General features: G+C 35.9%; 1 protein-coding gene across 3 annotated transcripts in view; it reads right to left on the bottom strand.

Annotated features, from left to right (window-relative positions):
• Positions 1-3,645: 3,645 nt before the first annotated feature.
• Positions 3,646-24,676, bottom strand: part of XPR1 (xenotropic and polytropic retrovirus receptor 1) — a 192,023-nt gene continuing 170,992 nt past the window's right edge. For 2 of the 3 annotated variants that reach the window (XM_074222174.1, XM_074222175.1), the window contains 3 exons: positions 23,962-24,101; positions 22,643-22,861; positions 3,646-13,962 (listed from right to left, as the gene is read on the bottom strand). In XM_074222174.1, the coding sequence (XP_074078275.1) occupies positions 13,902-13,962; positions 22,643-22,861; positions 23,962-24,101 (420 nt within the window). In that variant the 3' untranslated portion in view covers positions 3,646-13,901. The remainder of the gene's footprint in view (positions 13,963-22,642; positions 22,862-23,961; positions 24,102-24,676) is intronic. The other variant, XM_074222173.1, reaches the window with a different exon arrangement.

Genomic DNA, 24,676 nt, shown 5'->3' with positions numbered 1-24,676 from the left:
TATTTGTCCAATAACAAATGTTTTGATACTGGTGTAGGAGATGAACCACATAAATATTGGTGTTTCCACTATAAATGAAACCAGAAGATGAAAGGACAGTTCACAGGTTCTATTTTGGAAAATTAAAAGAAGGAGTTGGCAGAGTTTCATCGGGCACCCAAAGGAAATAAGAATGATCAAAACAACATGTCATTTAATCTTGCAGTGTTCATGAGAAATGTAGGAAGGTATGCCACAAAACAATTGAAGTTTATGAGCTGATACCTGTTATAGAAGATGAAGTACAGACTTTCAACAAACTGGAAAGATCCTTGCACCAAGAGAATTGATTGATGGATACTTGCTGATTAGAAGAAAATAGTGAAAAAATATCTTTCTTGTTTAAGAAAGGGAAGAAGTTAAAACTCAGACTACTCAGAATTCTCATGCCCATATATTAGGAATATATAGAATCAGAAGGCAAGGGACAAGTTGAGTGGTGAACATCATTTGAAAAAATAAAATTGGCTTTTTTATTAGATAAGAGAAACTGAATCAGTTATATGTGACTGACAGATCAACATACTCATTAGCATAGCAAAGGTAAAACTCAGCACCATATTAGAAAGATACGAAAGCACTTTGTAATTGTCTCATTTCCAACCTGGCCTAGTCAAACAAGCCATTGATGCCAAACTGTTAAAAAAAAAAAAAGAACATTGAGACTAATCATAAGAATTTCTCAATACAAAGTCCCAATGAGGAAGTGAAAAGATTTCAGATATCACTCAACTCCCAAATCCTTGCTCTCTCTTTGACAAACAGACATGGTAGTCAATGGAAACATAGGTTTGGAATATTTTAGTTCATTTGTAAAAGATTATGGAGGAGGATTTTGGAAGATTATGAGCAAAATCATCTCACAAAATAATTGAAAACAGTAACATTATTCTGTGGGTACATAGTGAAGGAAGATAGCAACAGATATGAAGAGGAACAAATGTCAAGAAAGGCAATGGGATTAAGTGACTTGCCCAAGGTCACACAGCTAGGGAATTATTAAGTGTTTGAGTTGGATTTGAACTCAGGTCCTCCTGACTCCAGGACCAGTGCTCTATCCACTTCGCCACCTAGTGGCCCATAATGTCAAGAGATTTTTTTATAGTGATCTAGTTTTGTCAATAGCAACTATAAAATGATATTTGAAATTTATGTGATTTTTTTAAGGTTTGAAAATATTTTACAAAGTACCTCATTTGATACTAATTACAACCTTTTAAAGCAAGCTCTGAAATATTAGCTCCTTTGTAGAGAAGTCAATAAGACTTAGTGAGGTTAAGTGACTTACTCAGGATAACAAAACTTAAGAGACAGATTTTGAATCCAAGTTTCTACTGATTCCAAGTACAGGTTATTTTCAATTATACCATGCTACCACTCATTGCCAATGAAGCCTCTAATGACATTTCAGTACCTTCCCTCGATATATTTTGGAAGTGTTAAACACTTGAGATAATCAAGAGCTGTCTTACTGAAGAAATTCATGTTGTGACACAATTTTGAAAATATTGAGTGATTTAAGTTTTTTTAAATTAACATTTTGCGTTTGTGTAGTTTTTGTGTTTAATCTAACTTTCCTCTGTATTCCTTCTCCCTTTCCCTCTCCCAGGGTCCATTCACTATGAGAACTTTTTTTTAAAGAAAAACAATCACCCAAATCAATCAATACATTAAAAATACATATCTAATGTTCCACATTCAAGGATCTTCCACCTCTTAGAGGGAGGGAAAGGTTTTCTGCTGTCTCTTCAATAGGGCCATGCCTGTTTCTTTATAATTTCCTCATGTTTACCTTTATCATTTTGTGGTGACTATTCTTTCTATTGGCATGTAAAATCTTCTTGACTTGGCTTACTTCACTCTGCATCACTTTCCTAAGTTCTCTTTATTCATCATATTTTGTTGTTTCTTATAGCATAATAATATTTCATTATATTCATGTACCAAAATTTGTTTAGTCATTCTTCAAGCCTTCTGGGTAGTTTCTGATTCTCTGATACCACAGAAAATGTTGCTGTAATGTTTTTTTTAGGGTATAAGGAAACTTTTCCCTTATTGATGACTACTTGGTGCATATGCTGATGAGTGGAGACTATCTTTCAGGATATCTCGAAAAGGGAAAGATAAATATGACCACTTTGGTGTATGTTGTAGAACAGCGGGGGACTATTGAATCATACACAAATTTCTGCAGAAGCAAAGGGACTTTGAAAACCACACATGAAATATATTATGTTTTATTGTAATTTTTATTTTATTAAATAAATTTTATTTTATTAAAATGGTAAGCCTGCTGGTTGCATGTTTTGATACCTTAATTGTGGGACAGTCTTGTTTAGGAATGGTTAGAGAAATAATGCTTAGAGATTCCTTTCAATTCTTTGATTCTGTGATTCTCCCTTACTTTTGAAGTCTTTTTACACCTTACACCAACCCCACTCCCAACCTTAGTCTTTGATCCAATGACACTAGCACCCTTGATAATCCATGAATAGTTTACTGTTATCTCTCAGACTGGCATTTTCTCTGGCTTTCCCTCATCTGCCTGCTGGCTTCCCTGGCCTTTTTCAAATCCCAGCTAAAATCCCCCATTCTACAGGAAGTTTTTCCCAATCCCTCTTTATTCTAGTGTCTTCCCTCTGTTGAATTATTTCCTTTTAAATCCTGTTTGTACATATTTATTTGCATGTTCTCTCTCCAATTAGCTTATTATGAACTCCTTGAAAGAAGGGGCTGTTAGCCCTTTTGGGGGGGGCGGTATTTCCCAAGCTTAGCACATATACAGTGCCTGGGCACAAATAAGTACTTTGTTAGGAAAATCCTGTTTAAATTTCCAATGAAATTCTCAGTCATAAATTAGCAAATTTTCTTCTCTCATGGTGTTGGCAAGCAAACAATTTATTTAGGAGACTTTTTTTGAACTTTACTTTTTTCAGGGATAAAAAAAAACTATTTGAACTTAATTTATTGCCAACATGTCATTGAATTAAATTACATAGACTTACCCTAGATGGAGATTTATCTACAATTGATTGTAAGGATGTAAATTTTATACAGTTACAGCATTCACAAATTCACTAATTGATGACCTAATTGATGACTTGGGGAAATTTCTAAATTGAAATATGGGAGAGAACATTGAAATGTAGGCTTGTTGAAGATAACACAGGGTCAATGATGGTAACAATCATAACTTATTCTGGGACTACCTTTGGCATAAGCTATGTCTTCTTTTTAACCTGATAAGAAGCCTGAATGGCTTCAGATGAAAAGGAGAATCACAACCTTGTCCTCTCAGGAAATTCAGGGCTATGGAAATAATGAGTGACTTTGACTAACCCTTAGTAGTTGGACTGACCTCTCATTTCATTTAGGAGAACACATAGCTAAGCAAATCAGCAGGAATGTAAATTGGATGATTTGATGTTTTTTAAGATCATGGAATAAGAAACATTTTTAAAAACCACTTTATAACCAAACAATCCCTAAGGAACTTGAATTTTTTTTTAGGTTTTTGCAAGGCAAATGGGGTTAAGTGGCTTGCCCAAGGCCACACAGCTAGGCAATTATTGTCTGAGGCCAGATTTGAACCCAGGTACTCCTAGCTGCCCCAAGGATGGTTAGGTGACAAAATTAATGGACTTTCTAGCATTAGCCCTACTTCTATAGTAACTGCAGTGAACCTTGGAAAAAGACAATGAATAGCTGTCTCCTTATCCACAAAAGAGCACAATTTCACAAAATTCGTAGATCCTTATCCACAAAATTAGCTATGAAATGAGCAAAGTTAATATGTGTAAGCTAATAAATATGATATATTTTATAAATACCGAATTCTATAGGTGTATAAAATACAGGTACTATCATTAACTTGGCTTTGGGGTAAATTTCTTTTTGCAAAAGCAACTTTCGATGAGTCTCAAGTGTATTGTAATCTGAATCAATAGAGAAAATGTCCACACCAATGAAATCATAGGACCTTGTATTATTACCATTAAGTCTCCGATATTTTGTGACTCAAAATTATTTAAAATATATACTGATTTTCACCTCAAAATATCATATTATTATCTTTTAATAAGACTCCTAGGATAATCCCAGCTCCTAGGTTTATCCTTAAGGAAACAGAAAACAGATTTATGGCATTAAAATAAAAGTAAAAGGTATCAGGATAGATGAAACAATTTTCTCTTTTGTATCTCTACTGTTCAAATCTCTAGCTATAGATACAAAGAGCAAAGATCTAACCCATGAAGAAAACACTAGAACAGCTTTATGTATAGAAAACACTACGAGTCTTGGAGATATTGAATTTATGATCATGACAGGTAATTCTTAAATGAAATACCCACTTAGTGACTCACAATAGGTATAAGTAAATAAATAAAAGGTAGGAGTAAAACAGGCACAACATATAAATGGTCTAAGAAATTTAACTACTAAAAATTGAGGAAGATTTTGTACATGGTTCATGGACCGATTTCACTGCTTTATAGTCAGATTCCAGGTTGAGAAGGGAAAGCACACCAAACTATTAAAAGTAAAAAACATCAGTTTATTTTTCTTTTTTTTCATGACATGGTTAATATGGAAATGTTTTGTATGACTTCATATGGGTATTGTGTTCTTTTCTTCTCAAATGGGTGAGGGAGAGTGAAATTTTGAACTGAAAAATTAAAATTTTTTTCAACTCCTCATTGTTCCTTATCCCATCTAGGTTTGACCCTTTTGTTATCTCCACCTCTATCACATCTGTCCCCTTCTCTACTCATCCAGCTACCCCCCAGTTCAGGCACCTGAGCTTGGACTATTATAATAGCTTACAAACTCATCTCTTAATTCAAGTTTCCAATGAGAAGCTTAGGACTGAGTTTTTTTTTCTTTTGCAGTTTCTTTCTGGAAGTGATTAGTAGATTCTATTTTCACTCTATCCTTTAGTTCTAATGGATAGTTTTCATTTATGATTTCTTGAAATAAAGTGTCCTGGTTTCCCCTTCTCCACTTTTCAGGGAGTCCATTGCTTCTTATCCTTCAGCCTATTTTCCATTCCCTCCCCTGAGGTTTTTTTGGTTTATTTTTTTATCTTTATTTTCAATATTTTCTTAGAAAGGCATTGATTTCAATTTGGTCTATTTTATTTGGGTTTTTGTTTCCTGTTTTGATGTTCGTTTTCCATTTTCCCTTCTTGAACCCTTTTTCCTTTGTTTTGAAGATTCATTTTTTCCCTCTTTGAGTTTCTATTGCTATTTACTCTTTTCTAGCTTGGATTTTTTCAGTATTTCTGGATCAAATAGTTCTTTACAATGATTAGGTCCTCTGATCATTTACATATTCAGCCTTAGTTCCTATTTGGGGTTTTGGGCAAGGGTCAGACCATACCCCATTCCTGTGCTTCTGGGAGGGGTTGGCCCTTCTTGGCCTCAATCTGAGGCACCTGGATTCCTACACCGCTGCTCCCAAGTTGCTCTCTGTGGGTTTCTGACTATCTTGATTTCTCTTGCTGACTTTTGCAGGCTGCGTATGCTCCTTACTATACTGGCTTTCATCTTGGTTACCTGTACTAGCATTGGCACTTGTTGGTCCCCTTTACCTATTGCCCATTGGTTTCCAATGTTTTGTCCAGTTCTACTTTGATGAAATCACTTTGTTTGCATTTCTGGATCATTATTTGATCTGTTGCTGTTTTGAGTTTAGGTTTTTGTTTTTTGCTAAGAGTAGGAATGTGGGAGCTAGTCCACTTGCCTCTGCTGAAGCCATTTTAAGCAGAAGAGCCTGCCCCCCCACTATGTCAAATCTATGCTCCACAGTTTTCCTAAATTGTATGTCTGACCATGTCACTCCTTGACTCAAAAAACTTGATTGTTGCCTCTAGTTTATTATTTTATCTTTCTCATTCTTTTAAATGTCTTTGTTATTTAAAAAAGTATTAAATCATCGGTACAGTATTACATATAATGAAGCAAATATACACATATCAGAAGAATGTAAACTCCAGATTTGTCCAGATAAAGCCAAAATGTGGATGGTTATTATTCTGTGTCCTATAAATGAGAATCAAAATCTTATGTCATGAAAAGTTTTAATTCTGATAAAAATTTCACAAGTAAGAGAATGGATTGTGAATAAGAGTATGCTGGGAAGCAGGAGAGCTTAGGGAAGGTTGTGGACCAGATGCCAGCAGGTGAGGTCAGCTGTGTGAAATTATCATCACAATCACTATCTCCTTCTCTTTCTCCAAGCTGGCTGCACTAGCTATAAGGATGCCAGGCAATTTTTGGGGATCAGTGATTAGCATTTTTCATGAGTTACCAGATGCAGCTAGAAGGCAAAATAAAGAGTGGATTGGACTCCTCCTATCATTATTGAATATAGCAGTAGAGGAGATTACTAGGTGAATGCCCACATGCCCAAGGGGGGCATTCACTTAGTCTAGTTATAAAGACCATTGAGTCTACGACATTAAGATCCATGACAGAGGCCTAACTAAAGGCATCAGAATATGCTTTTTCTACTTCCCTTTGACCCCTGGCTCTTCATTGCTGGCACTCTAGTCAGAAGTTCCCCTGGATTCTGACTTGGAAAGAGAACAGACTTGCCCATTATCAACACTCATCTGTCTTCAGTTGCATCTTTCACCTAATAAATTAAGCAATCAGTTCCTAGGTCTTGCCCTGAGAGGTCAGAGTAGTTCTTTGGGAGCCTAGGAGTCATCAGATGAAATATTCCTCCTTTGCCTTCCTTTGGCTTGAGTCACCCTCCTTTTGCAGTAATAATGGCTTTTCCTTCTGGGAGCTCACAGATGATTTGGCTGCCACTGTTCTTGTACAGGTAAATGACCATGCTCAGGCCTGAGGGTAGGGTGATGAAGGCCACTGTGATAATACTTGCAGTGACTGCAAGGTTGGCCTTAGCTGAAGGAGTCAGGGTTTCAGTGGATATCAACTCTGCTATTTGGGAAGGTGGGATGGGGAGGCCTGAAGTGGTGGCAATAGACAGAAAAAGTGCTTGTAAGAGTCTTCACACTTTTTGACCCAGAGAGATAGAGGAAGATTCCAGGGGTATCCAGATGGAGAGAGGGACTGTCCCCTTACTCAATCTTGGGAGACCTTGGGGGGGGGCAGGGGAATAATCACTTAGCTGGGCAGGAAGGTTGGGGAAGCTCACATCTGGTGCCACAGCCACAGAAGCTACAGTTTAGTTGCTACAGTGCAAAGATGATATCAATCTATGGGACTGTGGGATGTGAATCTATCCATTAGATTTTGAGGGGAAAAGATTTTAAAATTGTTTTACTATTAAGTATACAAATCTAAGAAAAAGTTTCAAAATCTTTTCCCTTTTGAAGTGTTTCTTCTATTCCTATATAGATTCAAGTGCAACCACATTCAAAAATTTATGAAACACAGATAAAGAGCAAGACACCACTCAGCAGTGACAAAAGAGTCTGAAAACTGTTGGAAAACAAAGAGAGCTTATAATAATGGGAAAAAAACAATTTTGTAACCAATCACGTTTTTTCTTTTTAAAAACACATAACCACATTAACTTTTTGCTTTATACAACCATCTAGAAACTAAGAAACAGTACCACATTGTGCATTTTAAACCTACTTCTCAAGAAGGGTACTCCACACTTCACAGAATTCTATCCATTTGAGAAGGGAAAAGGAGACAGCTAATAGCGCAGTCACAGTTACAGCATGAGTCCAAGCAAGCGGCAATTCTCTGTCCTCACCACTTCCACTGAACCAAGAGTGGAGAGAAAGTGAGAAAGAAAAGGAGGGAGGGAGGGAGGGAGGGAGGGAGAGAAAGAAAGAAAGAAAGAAAGAAGCACCCACAGAGGACTAATCACATTTTATAGTTACTTTTGACAACTACAGTTTAGGGCTTCATAGAATAATCATCATTTAGACCAACACAGCATGGGAAGGGTGGAGGGAAAGGTCATCGTGGAAGGGGAGGGGCTCGCAAATACATTTTTCACCTCATGCCCTTTCCAAATACTGTTCATTGATACAAACCTCTGTGCGAAATCAGAAAAGAGCACGAAAGTTAATTGTCACATGATGTTTTAAAAGTCGAGGTGCTTTGCTGTTCTGGCTGAAAGGGTTACAATTCAATTTACAAACTCAAAGAAATAACAGTGTCACAATCTAGTTGTGTTCCTGGGAATTCCTATAGTCTTTCTCCTTGCTCCCACCATGCTGGTATTGCTACTGGGCACAAGGAAAGGTCAGACTTTGGGCTCCAAGGACAATGAGAAAGGATATTCAACATCATCCTTGCCCTTCAAAGTCTACACCTTTTTAATAGTGCTACAGTTCTCATTAAACTTGTGGTGGTGCAGGGGAAAGAAAATAGGAAGGACTAAGGTTGTATGGGTTATGTTACAATCTAGTAACAGGTTTGAATGTATACAAGTTGTCTATGTGATTACCAGACGCACTGAGAGTCCAAGGCAAACAATAGGTTATTTGATTGTCCTCATTAAATTGATGGCACCACAAAGCAGAACAAGATTGATTTTTAAAAATTGTAATGATGAAACAAGCTTCAGTTTGAGGTTAGTATAAATTCCTCTTATTTCAGGTCAAATTCTCATTTTGTTCCTCATGCCTACAAAGGCAAATTAATTCAAGAGAGCTGTTCCTCAAGAGATAACTGTTTACCTCCATATGAGAGTACTACCAGATCGTTCAAGAGGAGAAACCATTTAACGGGTATCCCCTCCTTGGTCAAATTTGTCTTTTTTTAAAAAAGAATAAAGGAAGGCTGGTGATATTATTCACATCAAGCTCTTCCAAAGCCAAAGACAGTTCTTTCTTACATTAGCAGAAGGTGAATTAGGTGCTGGTTAAATACTGGGTTGTTACTCCCAAGTTAACATTACTTATTTTCTCAGCCCCCTATTTAGATCTCCAAATCCCATACCCATCACCACAATAATTTTACACATTTACAATCAAATGCATAAAGTTGGGAGAATAAAATTAGTCAATAGTCTAAAGCAGTTTCTAGACTAGTTAGTATGGATGCTGCTTGGATGGAGAGCTATTTTTCAGAAATTTTGAAGGTTTTTGTATTTCAACTTTTTCTTTGACTGAACATGTCACACATGTGATCAATAACAAGTCTAAATCCTCTACAGAGAGAGATAAGCCGAACTAAATAATAGTGAACCTGATTTTCTATTCTCACAACTTTTTACAAAAGATGCTTCTGCATTGTTGTGTTTTTTTTTAATGAAATGGATATCTTCTATTGAATTCAGGCTTTTAAAAAAATTTTCGATGGGAATAGTGAGAATGGAGTAGACCAAATCACTAATTTAAATAGTATTAACTTTTAGACTTGGGAAGGTACCTGAATCACTAAAATTCAAGAATGTAATGAAGATTTAAAATATATTGTCCCTTGGGAGGCAACAAGCCAGTTCTTTCAGATTGACCATATTGTTTAATCTGAACTCATTGCCACCTAAAGAAGCAGAACTGCAAAAGGGAATTTCCAGGGAGTCTCAGGCTTGAAGCCTTCATGTGAAGCACCTCTGGAATTAACATCTAATAAATGTGAACACATCAGGTCTTGTAAAAGCATGTATCCAATAGGAAGAAAAATGTATTTGAATGGCCTTTTCTTATGAATAACAAATTGTTTTCCTGCCAATAACATAACTTTTTTTTTTTGTTTTCTTGTTTTTGGCAGGGGCTAGCGAGAATGAGACATTCCTTTAATCACTCATTTTAAAAATGTTTGGATATAATGAATTTCACTCTTAACAAATGACCATAGTAAAGATCAGGAAAATGCCTGCTAAAAACTGCCCATAACTAATGTATGGAATACTGGACAAAAGCAGCAAACTCCAAATCAAAATGAACTAAAAATACGAAGGTTCCTAGATATCCTATTTTTGATCACAGGCTGGTTTAATGCCTTTTTTGCTTTTTTTTTTTAAATTCTTGCTACCAACAGTGAATTTCTCTTCAACTAAAATAAATGGTCATAATGGTTCTTTTTTCCTAATCTTGCCTCATTTATTTTGTCTATGTTCTGGTTGTATTTAGTACTGGTAGGTGTAAGTAGCAAGTTACCTCAGAGGAGGAGGTTAGAATTGTGATTTCAGAACATTCTTTATAGTAATGAGATTAAACAGACTCTAGAGGGGGAAAAAATACTACCATCACGAATCCTGGGATTAGGGTCTCTTAATAGTGTACTGTTGAGGCTAATGGTTTCATCCTCTCAAAGACTATATATTTTCATCATGTGAATTTGGTGACAGAATGCAAAAAAGGATCAAATGAGAATATAGAAGAGAAGATAGCAAAAGGATACATTGAGGAATGGGATTTTGACTTCACATTCTTACAGAGGATCTTACTAATAGCAACTTTATCTTTGGTATGAAAAGCATGAAAACCATCGGCCAACTCACTCATTTAAGCCTTAAATACATGAACTTATTTGTACAAAGAAAATGAATCATTTTTCTTAGCTCCCTAACCTCTTTCTGTATTATCAAATTTTTTATGCCACCCAACCATAAAATAAGTATTTTGAATTCTTGATATTTTAAGGTATCTTCATTCCTTTATTGGGGGGGGGAGTCTTTTTTAATTGTTTTTTTTCCAAAGCAAGATCAATACTAGACTATTTAAAAATGTGATCATATGAATTTTAACTGGGGTTGGGTTGTTTATGCTTTTAATTTTTTTTCATTTTTTGGTTACATGACCAACTAATGTGCACTTCCCTAAATAGATATTTTGGTTGTTAAGAGCTTCAGGGGAAATTCTCTGATAAAATCACAAAATGGGGATCAGCATTGGGCAAAATTTCTTGGCCTTGGCAGTTGGAGCAAGGAATCTGAGAAATTCTGATCACTTGGTAAGTTGTATATATTACTTGAGAGAATATTCCAGTCTATATCTTTTCTTATTAAAAGAGGAAAAAAAAATTTAATTCATCTTGTTTGATCAAGGTAATCATGAGAAAAAGCTCTTTGTTCCCTTAATGTCTTTAATAGGAACACAAAAATAATAAATTTAGACAAATGTTACATATTTAACATGGTAGCTAAAAATCTTTTTATTCTAAAAATAGATTCTGCTAATGGGACAAATATGTCACTGATAATTAAAATTTAAATAGTTTTATCAGCTAAGAGAAATAATCCTGATTGAGAAACTAAGGTTCTAAAATCTGAACAAAGACCAAATTGGCAGTGGGATATACCAGGGGAAAAACAAACAAACCATGAGGACTCCTATATACTGTAGGTCAGTTGCAGAATTTTATGGTAATATATTTTACAGGACTCTGGAAGAAGAAGAATGGATGTTAAGTTTCATTTTAAGCTGATTCTGGGTACACAGAGTACTGTTTATTCCATTTGTACAGAAAATAATCAACCCATTCAACTTATATTAATAACTCAATTATAGTAACTGGTGTTTCTCAGCAGATCAGTAGTGTTTTCCTATGGCTCTAGAGAATAAAACAATAGTTTGGTAAGTCAAAGTATGAATTCTAAGACCTTCAATCTACCAAGAGCCATTAAATTGTTACCACTGATTACTTAAAAAGACTAAGTTCTAAAAACTAAAAATTAAAGAAAATCAGTAATTAAAAATGCTTTCCCCCCATTTTTCTGGCAAAGAAGAATATTTGGCAAAACACAAAAAAGGAATAAAAGCCACAAAGTAAGGTAATCCAAATTTTTTTTTCTAGATTCAGAGTAGGAACAAGTTTAGGGAAGACTATCCATATAGTATTAAACAGAAAAGAAGCTCTTTTAAAAAATAACTATTTTTTCACATATTCATTCCTTGACACAATAGTTTTTAATAGAAACTTCTTTATGTGATCCACCTGTATGATCATATTTTGGATAATGGAAGAAGCACTAACAACAAGGATGCCATATTACATAAAGAGTAGCCATGTTCTTAAAGACTGAATTAATGACTACAGCTGCCTCTATTAATTTGTGCCTTAGTCTAAAATTAAGGCTTTTGAAAACAATAGAAGTATTTTACTTCAATGTAGTTACTGGTGTTAACTATGTACAGCAAGGCTAAACAGGAAAAGGATAGTCAATAGCTAACTATAAAAGCTCAGTGTGACTTCTGTCAATAAATCCAACAAAGGTAGAGATGGACACATTAAAACCTTGATTTGGATCTTAAAATTGTAGAAAGCACATTTTAGTTTACATTGGTACTATTTCTGTTATTTTTTTTGGTAGATAATGAAGGTTGGTCCCTTACCTCCAAACAATCCATGTTTTTTTTAAAAAAGATTGAACTATCAATCAAGGTTTTAAGACTTATTTTGATAAGCAAGGGAAAGCATTAACAAGATAAAGACTAAGTAAAAATAGCACAGGCAGTGTGTGTGTATGAATCATGACTGAATAAAGAAACTTTCCTTTAACTGGCAGACCTAAAAAATTGAAAAGTGTATTCCCCCACAATGGAAGAACATGAGATCCAATGCTCAATCACCTCTTATAACCTCTGGGATGAATGGCTACAAAGGCCTCATAGGGCCCATGCAACATGAAAGATAAAGGTTGTTCTATGTGCTCAGGAAGATGACCTCTCCCAAGCAGATTCCTATTTGCTCAGAATCTGGTGGAAGAAAGTTTGGAAACTCCCTGTTTAATGAGGGTGTATAGTCTTTGAAACAGCCTAGCCTGGTCTCCTAATCCAAACTCTGAGATAGTAAGGATCATATGACAACTATCCTAAACTCCAAAACTATGTTATGATAGAAAATCTGGCTACTTCTGCAGTTGAGTATGGAGTATGGGTAGATGTATTCCATCTTTCTATTTTTTTTAAATTCTCAGAATCTTTTTCACAATTTTCACTCAAAACAGTGAAAATGTGAGGATGACCTGTCATGAGAGAGACATGTCCAGGTTTCCAAAGCAGCAGCAACTAAAAAAGTCAGAAACAGAAACTTTGGTTTAAAAAAAAAAGAATAAAGAAAAAAGTAAGAAAGAAAGAAAGAAAGAAAGAAAGAAAGAAAGAAAGAAAGAAAGAAAGAAAGAAAGAAAGAAAGAAAGAAAGAAAGAAAGAAATTGTCAAACTAGTACAAGTTGTCTCATAAAAGAGGCAAAGATGGAACCCTTATGAAAACATTCAAGGACAAACTCCCCTGCCTTCTTTTACTGCTATTACCTTCATTGCACAGGACACAAGATTGTTCTCATATGGTTAAGTATTATAAATAATGAGAAAATCATATAGAACAAATACATCCTATTTCCCCATGTTTCCCCCCTCCCCCACCCCCTCAAAATAAGAAAAGTTACATCAAATTAAAAAGTAGCTTCGTGAATGAAGGTACTGCTCTAAGTGCACTTTCCCTGCAAGTGCAGCCAGTGCCTTTGCGCTGGATATGAAGGAAAGGAAAAAAAAAAATCCTCAAAACAAATTTAAAAATCAATGTCCGGTTTTAACCAGTCAAAACCGGGCCAAGCAGAAGCTGAGTAACCTCAGTACTGTCCCATTATTGGGTCCTTGCTGCGCCTGTTCTTCATTCAGATAGTCTATGTCCTTATGATTGTAAACAATCCTTAAGATAACTTGTTTTTTTTTCCTTAAAATGTCCTCTGATTGGCAAAATGAAGTAAATATTTATTTTAAAAGTAGAAAATTAAAATTAAACCAGAAGAAAAGAAAAGAAACACAGTGAGCTTGTTTGGAGTCCATAGGATCCGATCCAGAAGAGCTCGGAAAGTGTGTTAAATGTCTTCTCCTGTTTTTAGCTGGAAAGGTACCAGAGGCTGAGTTGGTCAAGGAAAGGGTTGTTGAATTGGGGGGGGAGAAAGGATGTTGATTTAGACTCAATTCATGTGTTAGTTTCATCATCTGTGTCATCTATCAACACCTTAGTATCACGAGCCTTGGATCTGGGAATGAGAAAAAAAAATGACAAAACTCAGTTATAAAACATATAAATACATCAATGATGTCCATTACCTTCTAAACATTGTGGTTACACAATCTATATCTTGATATTAAAAAAAGAAGAATTTGTGCTTATTTCTTACCCTATTCACTATTTCATCAGGTCCTATGGGCTCAATTATCATCTCTATAAAGATAATGTCCATATCAATATCCAGCTCGAGAGTCTCCCCTGAGCTCCAGCCGTGCACATCATCTACTGCCCGTTGGATATTTCAAAACAGGTTGCCTCATAGATTAAATAAGCTTACAGTCATGATCTTCACCTCCAAGCCCAGATCTCACTCTTATTTTTATAGAGGGTACTAATATTTTCCTAGTCAGGTAGGTTTGCAACCTCAGTCATCCTCAACTCTTCCCACTTTCTTACTCAGCATATCCATTTAGTCATCAAGTTTGGATTATTTCTATATTAAAACATCAATATCTAGAACATTTCTCATATCTGCCCTCGCATATTTACCAATGGAATTGAAGTCCTTATTATCTCTTGCCTGTGACTTTAATTTTAAAGTGTTCTTTAAAAGAAAACAAACATTTTTCCATTCAGCAAAAATCTGTATTTTTCCCCTCCCACAAGCTGAGAATGAAAGCTTACCCCCCCCCCTTATGAACATATACAGTCAAACAAAACAAATTTCCACAAAAACTATGTCACATTCTGCAACAAGTCCTCTCTTAGGACTGGGTAGCATGTTTCATTAACCATCCTCTGGACGTGTGAATGGCCATCACATTGAAGAGAGAGGTTCCTAAGTCTTTCAGAGTTGGCTGTTTTTACAAAACTCTCTCATCAAGACAAAACCAGAACCATTCCTATGCTTTTTCTAATTAGACTTCCTCTGAAGATGATGGGGTTCAGAAAAGATAAAATTATCATCTTCCCTATTTGAACATAAGTAGTTTCTTATGATTGTTTGTCTGTGTTTCCACACATGTCTGGTCTTTATTTTTTTTAATCAAGAATTCTTGGAAGTCCTTTGTTTCAACAAAGGTTCATCTTCTTGTCCTCTGAAATTTTACTAAGTTTTGCTGGGTAAATTATTCTCATATTCTTTGCCTTCTGTTGCATTCCACATTTTCTGCTTCCTAGTGGTGGCTCCTTGGTACTTGAATTCTTTCTTCCTGGCTGCTTGCAGTGTTTTTGTTGTTATTGTTGTTGTTTTTGACCTGAAAGTTATGGATTTTGTCTTGGGAATCTCATTTTGGGTTTTCTATCTGGAGGCTCCTGGTGGATTTTTTTAGATTTCCCCTTTGTCCAGCTAAAATCCCTTAGTCTACAGGAAGACTGCCCCAGCCCCTCAATAGGAAAGACCTCATGTAGGAGCTGGCTCAGGAAGTAAAATCTTCAAGGAATTGGAGGGCACAGCACAGTGGCCAAAGTTAGGAGGATTCATTCCAATCTCTTAATTATTAATGATTTTATCCTATACATAGCTTGCTTTTTGTTTGTTTGTTTACATGTTGTCTCCTCCATAAGATTATGAGCTCCCTGAGGACAGACACTGTCTTGCCTATTTTTGTAAACTCAGCACTTAGCACATGTTTGGAATATAGTAGGCACTTAAAATGCTGTTGAATTGAATTTTTCTAAGAGATCTTGGCCATTTTCTTTTAAGATTTCTTGAAATATAATATCTAACCTTTATTTTTGGTCATGGTATTCAATTTTTCAATTTTTTTCTCAATTTGTTTTCCAGGTCAATTATGTTATAAAATACCTTATATTTTATCTTGCTGTCTTATAGTCATTGGCTTCTTTTTGGTTCATCATAATTTTCAAGGATTTTCTTTTTTTTTTTTGTATTTCATGTCAAATCATTAATTTCCTTTCCAATTCTTTTATCCATAGTTCATATTTCTTAATTTTTTTGCCTCTAGTATTCTTATTTAATTAATGAAAACATTTTGAAAACTTTAAAAAAAAGAAAGAGGGCCAAATTTATAGTAGCTCTTTTAGTGGTGGCAAAGAATTTTAAATGAAGGGGATGCCTCTCACTAGGGGAATGGTTAAGCAAGCTGATTTGTGATGGGATATTACTATCCTATAAGAAATGATGAGCTGATTGATTTTAGAAAGACTTGCATGAGATAATGAAGACTGAAATGAGCAACACCAATTGAATATTGTGCATAGTAACAGCAATGTTGTTCTAAGGAAACGTTTGGAAAATTAAGTAATTTTGAGTATTATATTCAAATCAAGTACCAAAGATGTAGGAAGGAAGATGTGATTCACATTTAGAGAAAGATTATCAGTCTGTGTTGTATGGTTTTACACATACACCTGGATATCCTTTGCTGTCTCTATTTGTGAATTTGGGCTAGGAAAATGATTCGCCATAGCTTTTTCTTGGATTTCTCTGTGGAATACCCTTGGTGCACTTTCTAGGTTTGTTTGGAAGAGTTTGGAGGGTACCTCACTTGTACCTCTTCCAAATCCTTTGCCATGTTGCTTTTGCCTCTTACCCCTTGACTTTTACTGGCCCACAGCAGAAACTTAGTCTATCATAGCTGACTTACTGGTTCCCTGAGTTTCCTGCCTCAAGTTTCTATCCTTCACACAGATGCTAAAGGGCTATTCCTCAAGACCTGGGTGGATAATAAATTCCAGTAGCTCCCTCTGAGCTATAGGATATCACACAAACTCCTCTGCTGGGCTCTCACCTACCTTTCCAAGGTATCACGCAGAGCTCCATGCTCATGTGATCCAGACAAACTGGCCTCGGAGCACTTTCTCACAGACAATATTTCATTTCCCAGCTTTGTGTCTTTGCAGAGACTGTGCCCCATGATTGGAAAGAATTCTCCTAACTTTTTCCACTATAACCTGTAATTTCCTGCAAAATTCACTTCATGAACCAGCTCTTACATGAGGTCTTTCTTAATTTCATCAGCTATACCTGCCCTTTGAATGGACTTTATATCTACTTATGAACAAACATGTTTCTTCTTATGATACAATGTAAAAGCCTTGAGAGAAAGGGTCATTGTGTTGATCTTTGCTTTCCTAACACAGCACAAGGCCTGATAAAAACTAAAGGCTTAATAAATGTTTGCTGACTGAGCACATTAACAAATTTATGGTATACAGATCCCTGAAAGTTGTAGTCTCATAGCAATTAGAGCAATGGGTTGAATTTGGAGCAGTGCAATTAAGAAGAGACAAGGAAAACTACAGCTTATTAAAGAGTATGGTAAGAATGGTAAAGGACCTGGAAAATAAGCCATTCAAGAATAGCTGAATAACTGGGGGGCTTTCAGCACTAAAAAATTAGCTGTCTTCAAATATAAGCAGGCCTGTCACACTGAGAAGAGATGTTCATTCTTTGATGATCTAATAGTCAAAATTGAGAAGAAACAGATATTGGTTTTACATAAGAGAAAACGTTCTAACAATTGGAACTTTCTAATCATAGAATGGGTTGACTTTTGAGGCAGTGTACTCCACACATCTGAAGTGTTCAAACATCAGCCTGAAGATCCTATCTGTGTAAGTAAGATACTAGAGTTGTTTCCTGTATTGGATGGCAAGTTACATAAAAAAATCATCTAGTAGGTCTTTCAATTCTGATGTACAGTGACTTGACCTAGATGGGTAGGTACAGCAGGGTAGACCAGCAAGTCTGCCTCCTTTATTTGTTATTTGTGAGACTTAATTTCTGTGGGCTTCAGTGTCCTTGTTCATAAAATAAGGGAATCTCTAAAGTCCCTGCTGGCTCTTAAATTATGACCTTACAATTATATCTGGGAAAGTCTGTATTATTTTTTTCCCAGAGCCTTCTAAAATTTGAAACCAAAGTATTATGGAATTATACTGACCCCTGCTGCTGATAGGCAGCAATATTATACAATTTCAAAAAGTTACATGAAAGACACAATTGAATTCATTTTCTTCAACTTTGTCCACTTCCTTCACTCTTGCTGAGTATCATCCTGCACAATGAATTCCATATAACAAGAATTAAGTACATAGTTTCAGAAAAAGTGATGGGAGAGGAAGTAAGACAATAAGGGGTTGGAGGTGACAGTGGTGAGGAAATAAAGGCATTAAATCATGGTTACTTTTAGTGAAAGAAAATATAGAAGGGGCAGAGGAGGTAACACAGAGAAGGGTTTTTTTTGTTTTTTTGGGGGGGTTTCATTTTTTAGAGTAGAGGAAATATATCTGTAGGTGGAAGAAAAAGAGCCACTGAAATGGAGACCAAAAACAGATTAAGGGATATCTGATAGAATAGGGTCCTAGAGTAAACACAAAGAGATGAAACCTAGGACATGAGGGAGGGGGAGGAAGGAAAAAGGGACACTTGTTTTTGAGGAGGGAAAGGGGAGAATATTAGTGGAATTAGTGAGAAGGTGTATAAACAAGAAGTTCTAAGAAGTATGACAACAGGAAGTGAAGTCACTTGTTGAGAATGAAGTTAAGGTAGAAGATGGGAAATGTTTTACTCATAGTGGTCCCTTTGGGTAATATACAAAAAGGATAAAAAAAAAAAAAGATTGAAGAATAGCAAAAAATACTTTTCTGAAGTAAATAGCCTGGATGCATTTCATGGCTTTCTTTAGTAACAGGTGGCAGCCTGGAAATGGAGAGGATGAAGATGGAGAAAGTAGTCAAATCATGTAGTTTTCATCTCTACAATATCTCTGACCTTACTTGCGATCCTTTTTGCTTTAGTTTAGGACCTGATATTGACTTGCCTGGACAATGGCAATGCATTTCTAATCTGCCTCTCTATCTCCTCTCTTTCCCCTCTCCAATTCCTCCTCTTCCCTTAAAGGCAGGTTTGATCATGTCAATAAAACTTCAATGATATGACCATGTCACTCCCATATTCAAATAGTGGCTCCCTGATACTGTTTCTAATATACATTTCTGTTTAAAGTTTATAACCTTTCATAATCTACTCCTAATCTGTCTTTTCAGCCTCATTATACATTAATCTTTTTATATTAATGATCCACCTAAACTAGTCTTCCTTCTCTTCCTCACACATAGTACTTGTATATACTTACTCAATCACCTATCAAAATGTCTCTGGTTATTTCCCATGCCTGGAATGCATTCTTTTTTCAATTTTGCCCCATAAAATTTCTTATTCCCTTTAAGATTAAACTCAAGGGCTTCCACAAGAAGTCTTTCCTCTTCTTCCTACTGCCCTTTCCTAATTATCTCATTTTAAAAATTTTATTTTATATGCATATTTATAAATGTTATCTGTTGCCTCTATAATAATCTAGAAGTTCTTTGAGGGAAGGGGCTACTATTTTTTTGTCTGTCCTTCCTCCCACCTCCTTCATCTAATGGCCCTGGCATTCACTAAGTGCTTAAGAAATGCTGGTTGACTGATATCTAGACAGAGATAGCCAAAAATTAAGATATCAAGGATTCTATTTTAATGAAAGGATCAATGAAAATAATGACAACAGAGGTCCTGCCTGGAAAAGGAAGTAACTGAAATCAGAAGGATAAGACACCCAGGAAGGGGTCTGGGAAGTAGCAATCTTGATGAAGGCAAGGTTTATACTGGATTTTATAGGACTCAAAGGGTGACAGACACAGAGTGAGAGCCTATGGTCAGAAAAGAGAGTCTTAGAGTGTGAAATGTAGAGCCTATCGGCACCAACATTTTGATCCTCTAAATTTTTGTCTTGTCCTCCTCATTCCCATGAACAATAATACTAGTGAGAATTCTGGAACTTCTGTAGAATCCTCAGAGTTTATACTATCAGACAGTATTAGGGATATTAGGGTATGTGAATGAAGCTTCCTGGGTGTTTCAGTGAAAAATTATCATGAATGAGAATGCATACTGAATTCCATCCAGGTTGGATTCTAGCCATATTCTCTAACTTCATTCAAACAGATCATGAGGGAAATGGGCGTGTATCAATCTTTCTCAAGTGAGGGAACTACGACTCTTCTGCAAATATTCTCACACCTTTTTGTGAGCATTACTCTCTCTTTCCAAGTTCAAGTTCATTCACCCCATTCATTGTCCACTCTGGACTCCATGGTCAACACTTGTTGCTGCTGAGCCATTTCAGTCATAATCAAATTCCTGTGAGTACATTTGGGGTTTTCTTGGCAGAGATGCTGGAGTTTCTTTGCTGTTTCCTTCTCCAGTTCATTCTACAGTTGAAGAGACCGAGGGTAAGCTGGGTGAAGTGACTTGTCCAGGGTCAGAAAGTGACTGAGGTCAGATTTGAATTCAGGAAAGTGAGTCTTCCTGACTCCAGGTTCAGCCTTATATCCACTAAGCCTTTCATTTCAACACTACCCTCTTATTTATATTCTACAGTCAGTCTTTCATCTCCTTAAACACTTCTGTGCTCATAATGGCATACTTGGTCATATAAACACTGTGTACTTTCTCTGTTACTACTCTTGGATGGCAAAAAGCAATATCAAGTCAAATGGTTACACCATGATTATGTGGCTCACTAAAAATTCATGCCAATTCCCCAAGATCAAAGACAAGGAACGATATAAATACAAGTCAAACAAGAGCACCCCTGATATATGGCTGTTCAGCCTAGGTCTCCTGGGAAGGGAAGCCTGCCATCTCCGGAGGGAGCTTCCTCTATTCTAAATTAGTTCTCATTGCTGGCAAGTCTTCTCTGCATCAGGTTGTAATCACAGAACAGGCTGAAGTTCCTTCTCTACATGATAGTCCTTCAAACACTTGAGAACATTTTCTCTGTTTTAGGATAAAAATGCATACTTTGTTCAATAGCTCCTCTCCTATGCTATCAAAGCCCACCCATTTTCTTATGATCCTGGTACCTGTCTCTGGGCTAATTCTAGTTTGGGCTGACCAAGGTACAGCAGGACTGTCATCCCCTAGTCCTGGATACTTTCTGTCTCTTTTTCAGCTATTAAAAGTCTTACTTATATTGAACTAAACCTTCCATGATCTGGTGCCTAGCAGTGCTTTCCCATTTTTCACTTCTACATCTAATTTTTTTTAATGTGATTAAATTTTTATTATTTTATTTATTCCTAATGAATCTCATCTTAATGGATCTCATCTTTCCCTCAGACCTGTCAAGCTATTCTGGGTGACCTTATATTGCTCTTCAGTCTAGTAGCAATCCTTCAGGTTAAATGCTTTTATCTAAGTCACTTACAAAAATATTGAATCAATATATTTAGAGCTAAACATAGATTCTTGGGAGGCACTAAGACTGGAGAGCTTCCATTAAATTTCAGTTGCCTACAAAGATCACTTTTAGTTCCAAATGGCTAGTTCTAAATGTACCAGACTACTATCACTGAGTCTACAGCTTATCATCTTACCCAAAAGAACATCATGATTAACTTGAACAGATTTTAAATGTGTGCTTCATTGCTGCAGGACAGGAACCAAAGGGTTTTGAGGGGCTTTGAGGAGTTAATTTCTTGTCTGAGCTCAAGTAATGTATTATAATCATTATTCTAAATTTTTCCTACACTGACTAAGCCTCATTTGGCATACTTCTGTTAGATAACTTTGTTCCAGATACTATATTTTTGGAAGGACATTGGTGAAAGAATCTAAAGGAGGAATTTGAGGGGACATGAAATGATGGCATATGAGAAGCTGCTTAAGGAGCTGAAAATATTTAGCTTGCTGAATAGAGGACTCTAGGTGGGTCATGAAAGTTGTCTTCAAATACTGAAAGGGTTGGCATGGCAAAGAAGAGTTAGACATGTTTTGATTGTTTTTTAGAGAATCTATTAGTGGAATCCAGAGAAAGATACATATGAGAGAATACCCTCAGTTCATCTCTTTGCAGAGATAAGAGGTCCAAAGATATTACACCCTCCACGTTTTCAGACTTTTTTAATATACTCATTAGTTGGACTGACTTTTTTTCCTCAAAAAATACTATTTGTTACATGGAAAGGCTCCCTGGGAGAGGCAGGAGAATGGGTTCTGAGGACAAACCATGAGGATGCAACAAACAGAAGATGTCAATATAATTACTAAAAAAAAAAATGAATGCTTGTTAAAAATGGCTGTCTCAAGGGAGTGACTTCTCCTCCCTCATCTTCACAAAAGATGGTGAGATGACAATTTGGGGCTGCTGTGTGTGTGTGTGTGGGGGGGGAGGGTATTCCTGTTCATATGAACAAGATTGATGTCCCTTACATAGATCCTTAGATTTTAATTAATGAATTAAGATTTTTATACAAATATGCATTGCAAGGATATATGAAAATGTTCAACTTTTCAAATTAGTTAATTCAATGGTAATTCCAATCAGTTTTGTTTCTTTTCCCCCACAACAAAGGTGGCTCAAAATTAGATTCCAGGTCTGATAAAAGTGAATTGAACTACCAGAAGGCAATAAATTCACCTTCAGTGGAGGCCTTCCAAAGGTAGCTAGATAGCTGCTCTTTGAGGGGACTATGTAGCGGAAGTGAGCATATGTGAAAGTTTTAAATAGATTTAAGATATAATGAAGGTTTATTATATCTAAGAGATAGTGCCCCTAAAGTCTTCATATTTAACATAATTAGTCCCTAAAGTCTTTAAGCTTTAACATCTTAAAACTACACCAAGATCTCACTTTTCTACTTACTTTCTGCAAGAATCTAAAAGCAACAAGTACTTGAAAAACAGACACAATACATACTGAGGCAGGTAAGGTCGGCGCAGTGTCAGGCCCTGGTTATATTTCCATGCCTTGATCTTCTGACGGTTCCGCACACCATCTTCCTGGTCCATCATCTGCTCTAGCAGTGTTTGATCATCTGCATTCATAGGAGCCACAGAGATGTCCCGCACTGCACGAAATTCTCCACAATTGTTTAGATGTTCATTCTCCAATCGAAAGAAATTCCACACAAACCGCCTTTAAACGGGGTGGGGGGTGGGGGAGAATGAGCAAAGCAAAAATATTTGTTATGATATGAAAGGGTATTTCAAAAATATTTCCTTAACTACAACAATAAAACAACAAAATCTCCAAGATAACCTTTAAGAATCTAGTTATGTAACTAGAAATTCAGTATGTTCTTTGAGTACAGTAAATAGCAACTCCCCTCCCCCCAATATTTCTTTATATACAGTGATCTCAAGCAAATCAATTTTAAAGATTTATATATTCTGACATGTGCAACCTTCTGGATTAACAAATTTCCACTTTTAGAAACAAAATTGAGAGTGGGGTGGGGAGAGAGGAAAGAGCACAAGGAATTTCAGGTCTAAAATATCTTGGTCCTACCAGTAAACAAATTATTTAAGATTTGCACATTCAGAAGTAATAAAAATAATAACTATTTCTATCAGTGAGAAAAAAGTGAGTGTTCAGAACTCAGTATGAGCCAAAGAAGGCAGGAATCCCTTATTCATGTTGTGAGTCTTCATATATGACTCATGAGGCATCTGGAATTGTTTTAGGTCAATATGTCATTAAGTTTTCATATGTCAAAGACAACTTTCTGTTATCATTGCTAATATCTATTTTTTTAAAAAAGAAGAAAAACAGAGAACAAGCTTTTGTTCCTTCCATGTTCTAAGCCTGGGAAGTCTGACTGCTTGGTGGCAGCTGGGGAGAGTGGACAGAGTCAACACTGAAGCCAGAAAGCCATGGTTGTGGTCAGGGTCCAAGATGGGCACTTGTGGGCTCTATCTTACTGGACAGATCCCCTCAATTCTCTGAGGAAACTCAGAGACCCAAGTCATAGTGAGGATGTTTACCTGCTTTGGTACAGGGGCTTTCAACACTTAGAGAAATGCCCTGTACCAATTAAATTATGGGTCTAGTCCCTGTTTATCTTTGAATGTCTAATACAAAAATTGTAACTTTATCACTGGAGACAGGAAATGCAAGCTCTAATTTATAGGCATGTCAGTTAATGTTTCTTGAATTAGTAGCTTTCTAACTACTTGACCAAAAAAATTATCTTTCTTTACTGGTTAAAATAAATCTAAAAGAAAATTTTCACTTACCGAAAAACCTCAAGGGGAGCAAATACAGTAGAAATGATGTCCCCAACATAAGGAGTTAAATTTAGAGTGATGACATAGATTTGGATAGTCCAAGAAAAGCGCAGTATCACATCTTCAATGATGGCTGAGTAATAATAGGCCTGAAATATGAAAACAGCATAGGGAAGATTACCAAAACATTTCAATCAAGGCAAAGAACAAAGAATTATGTTTATTTTTTTGTGTACTATGCTCCACTATGCTTTATTAAACATCCTCATTTTATTAAAAAGGAAGTATGGCTGGATTTTCATTTCTAATCTGTAACTCAATGGTGCTTTTAGAGCTAGAAAACAAATAATTTACTTAGGGAAATTGAAATAGTTTAAGTTTATTTAATTTGAAACAGTTGAAGTTGACTGCAAACTACAATTGCTCTTCAGATAAAAAAACCCACTATCGTAATAATCTAGAAAAAGTGGTTACAGAAAGAGACACTTATGAATGTCCAATTTATGATTCTAATACCATGTAATAAATGGTTCATTAAGTCCATGAAAAATTTCCACTTAGTAACTATCTCTTTTTATATATTACTAATGAATTTGAGAATTAAGGTAGCCTTACTTTAAATAAGAATGAAAGCATTTTAGACACTTTAAAAAATAACTTTTCTTCTCATTCTAAGATTCTACTTTTTCTCCTCTCCACTTCTTTGTGATAATTTATTATTTCT

This window comes from Macrotis lagotis, chromosome 2 (genome assembly GCF_037893015.1).
Source record: "Macrotis lagotis isolate mMagLag1 chromosome 2, bilby.v1.9.chrom.fasta, whole genome shotgun sequence".
Taxonomy (NCBI): Eukaryota; Metazoa; Chordata; class Mammalia; order Peramelemorphia; family Peramelidae; genus Macrotis; species Macrotis lagotis.
Note: the sequence above shows the minus strand (reverse complement) of the source record. Positions and strands in the feature narration are given on the sequence as shown.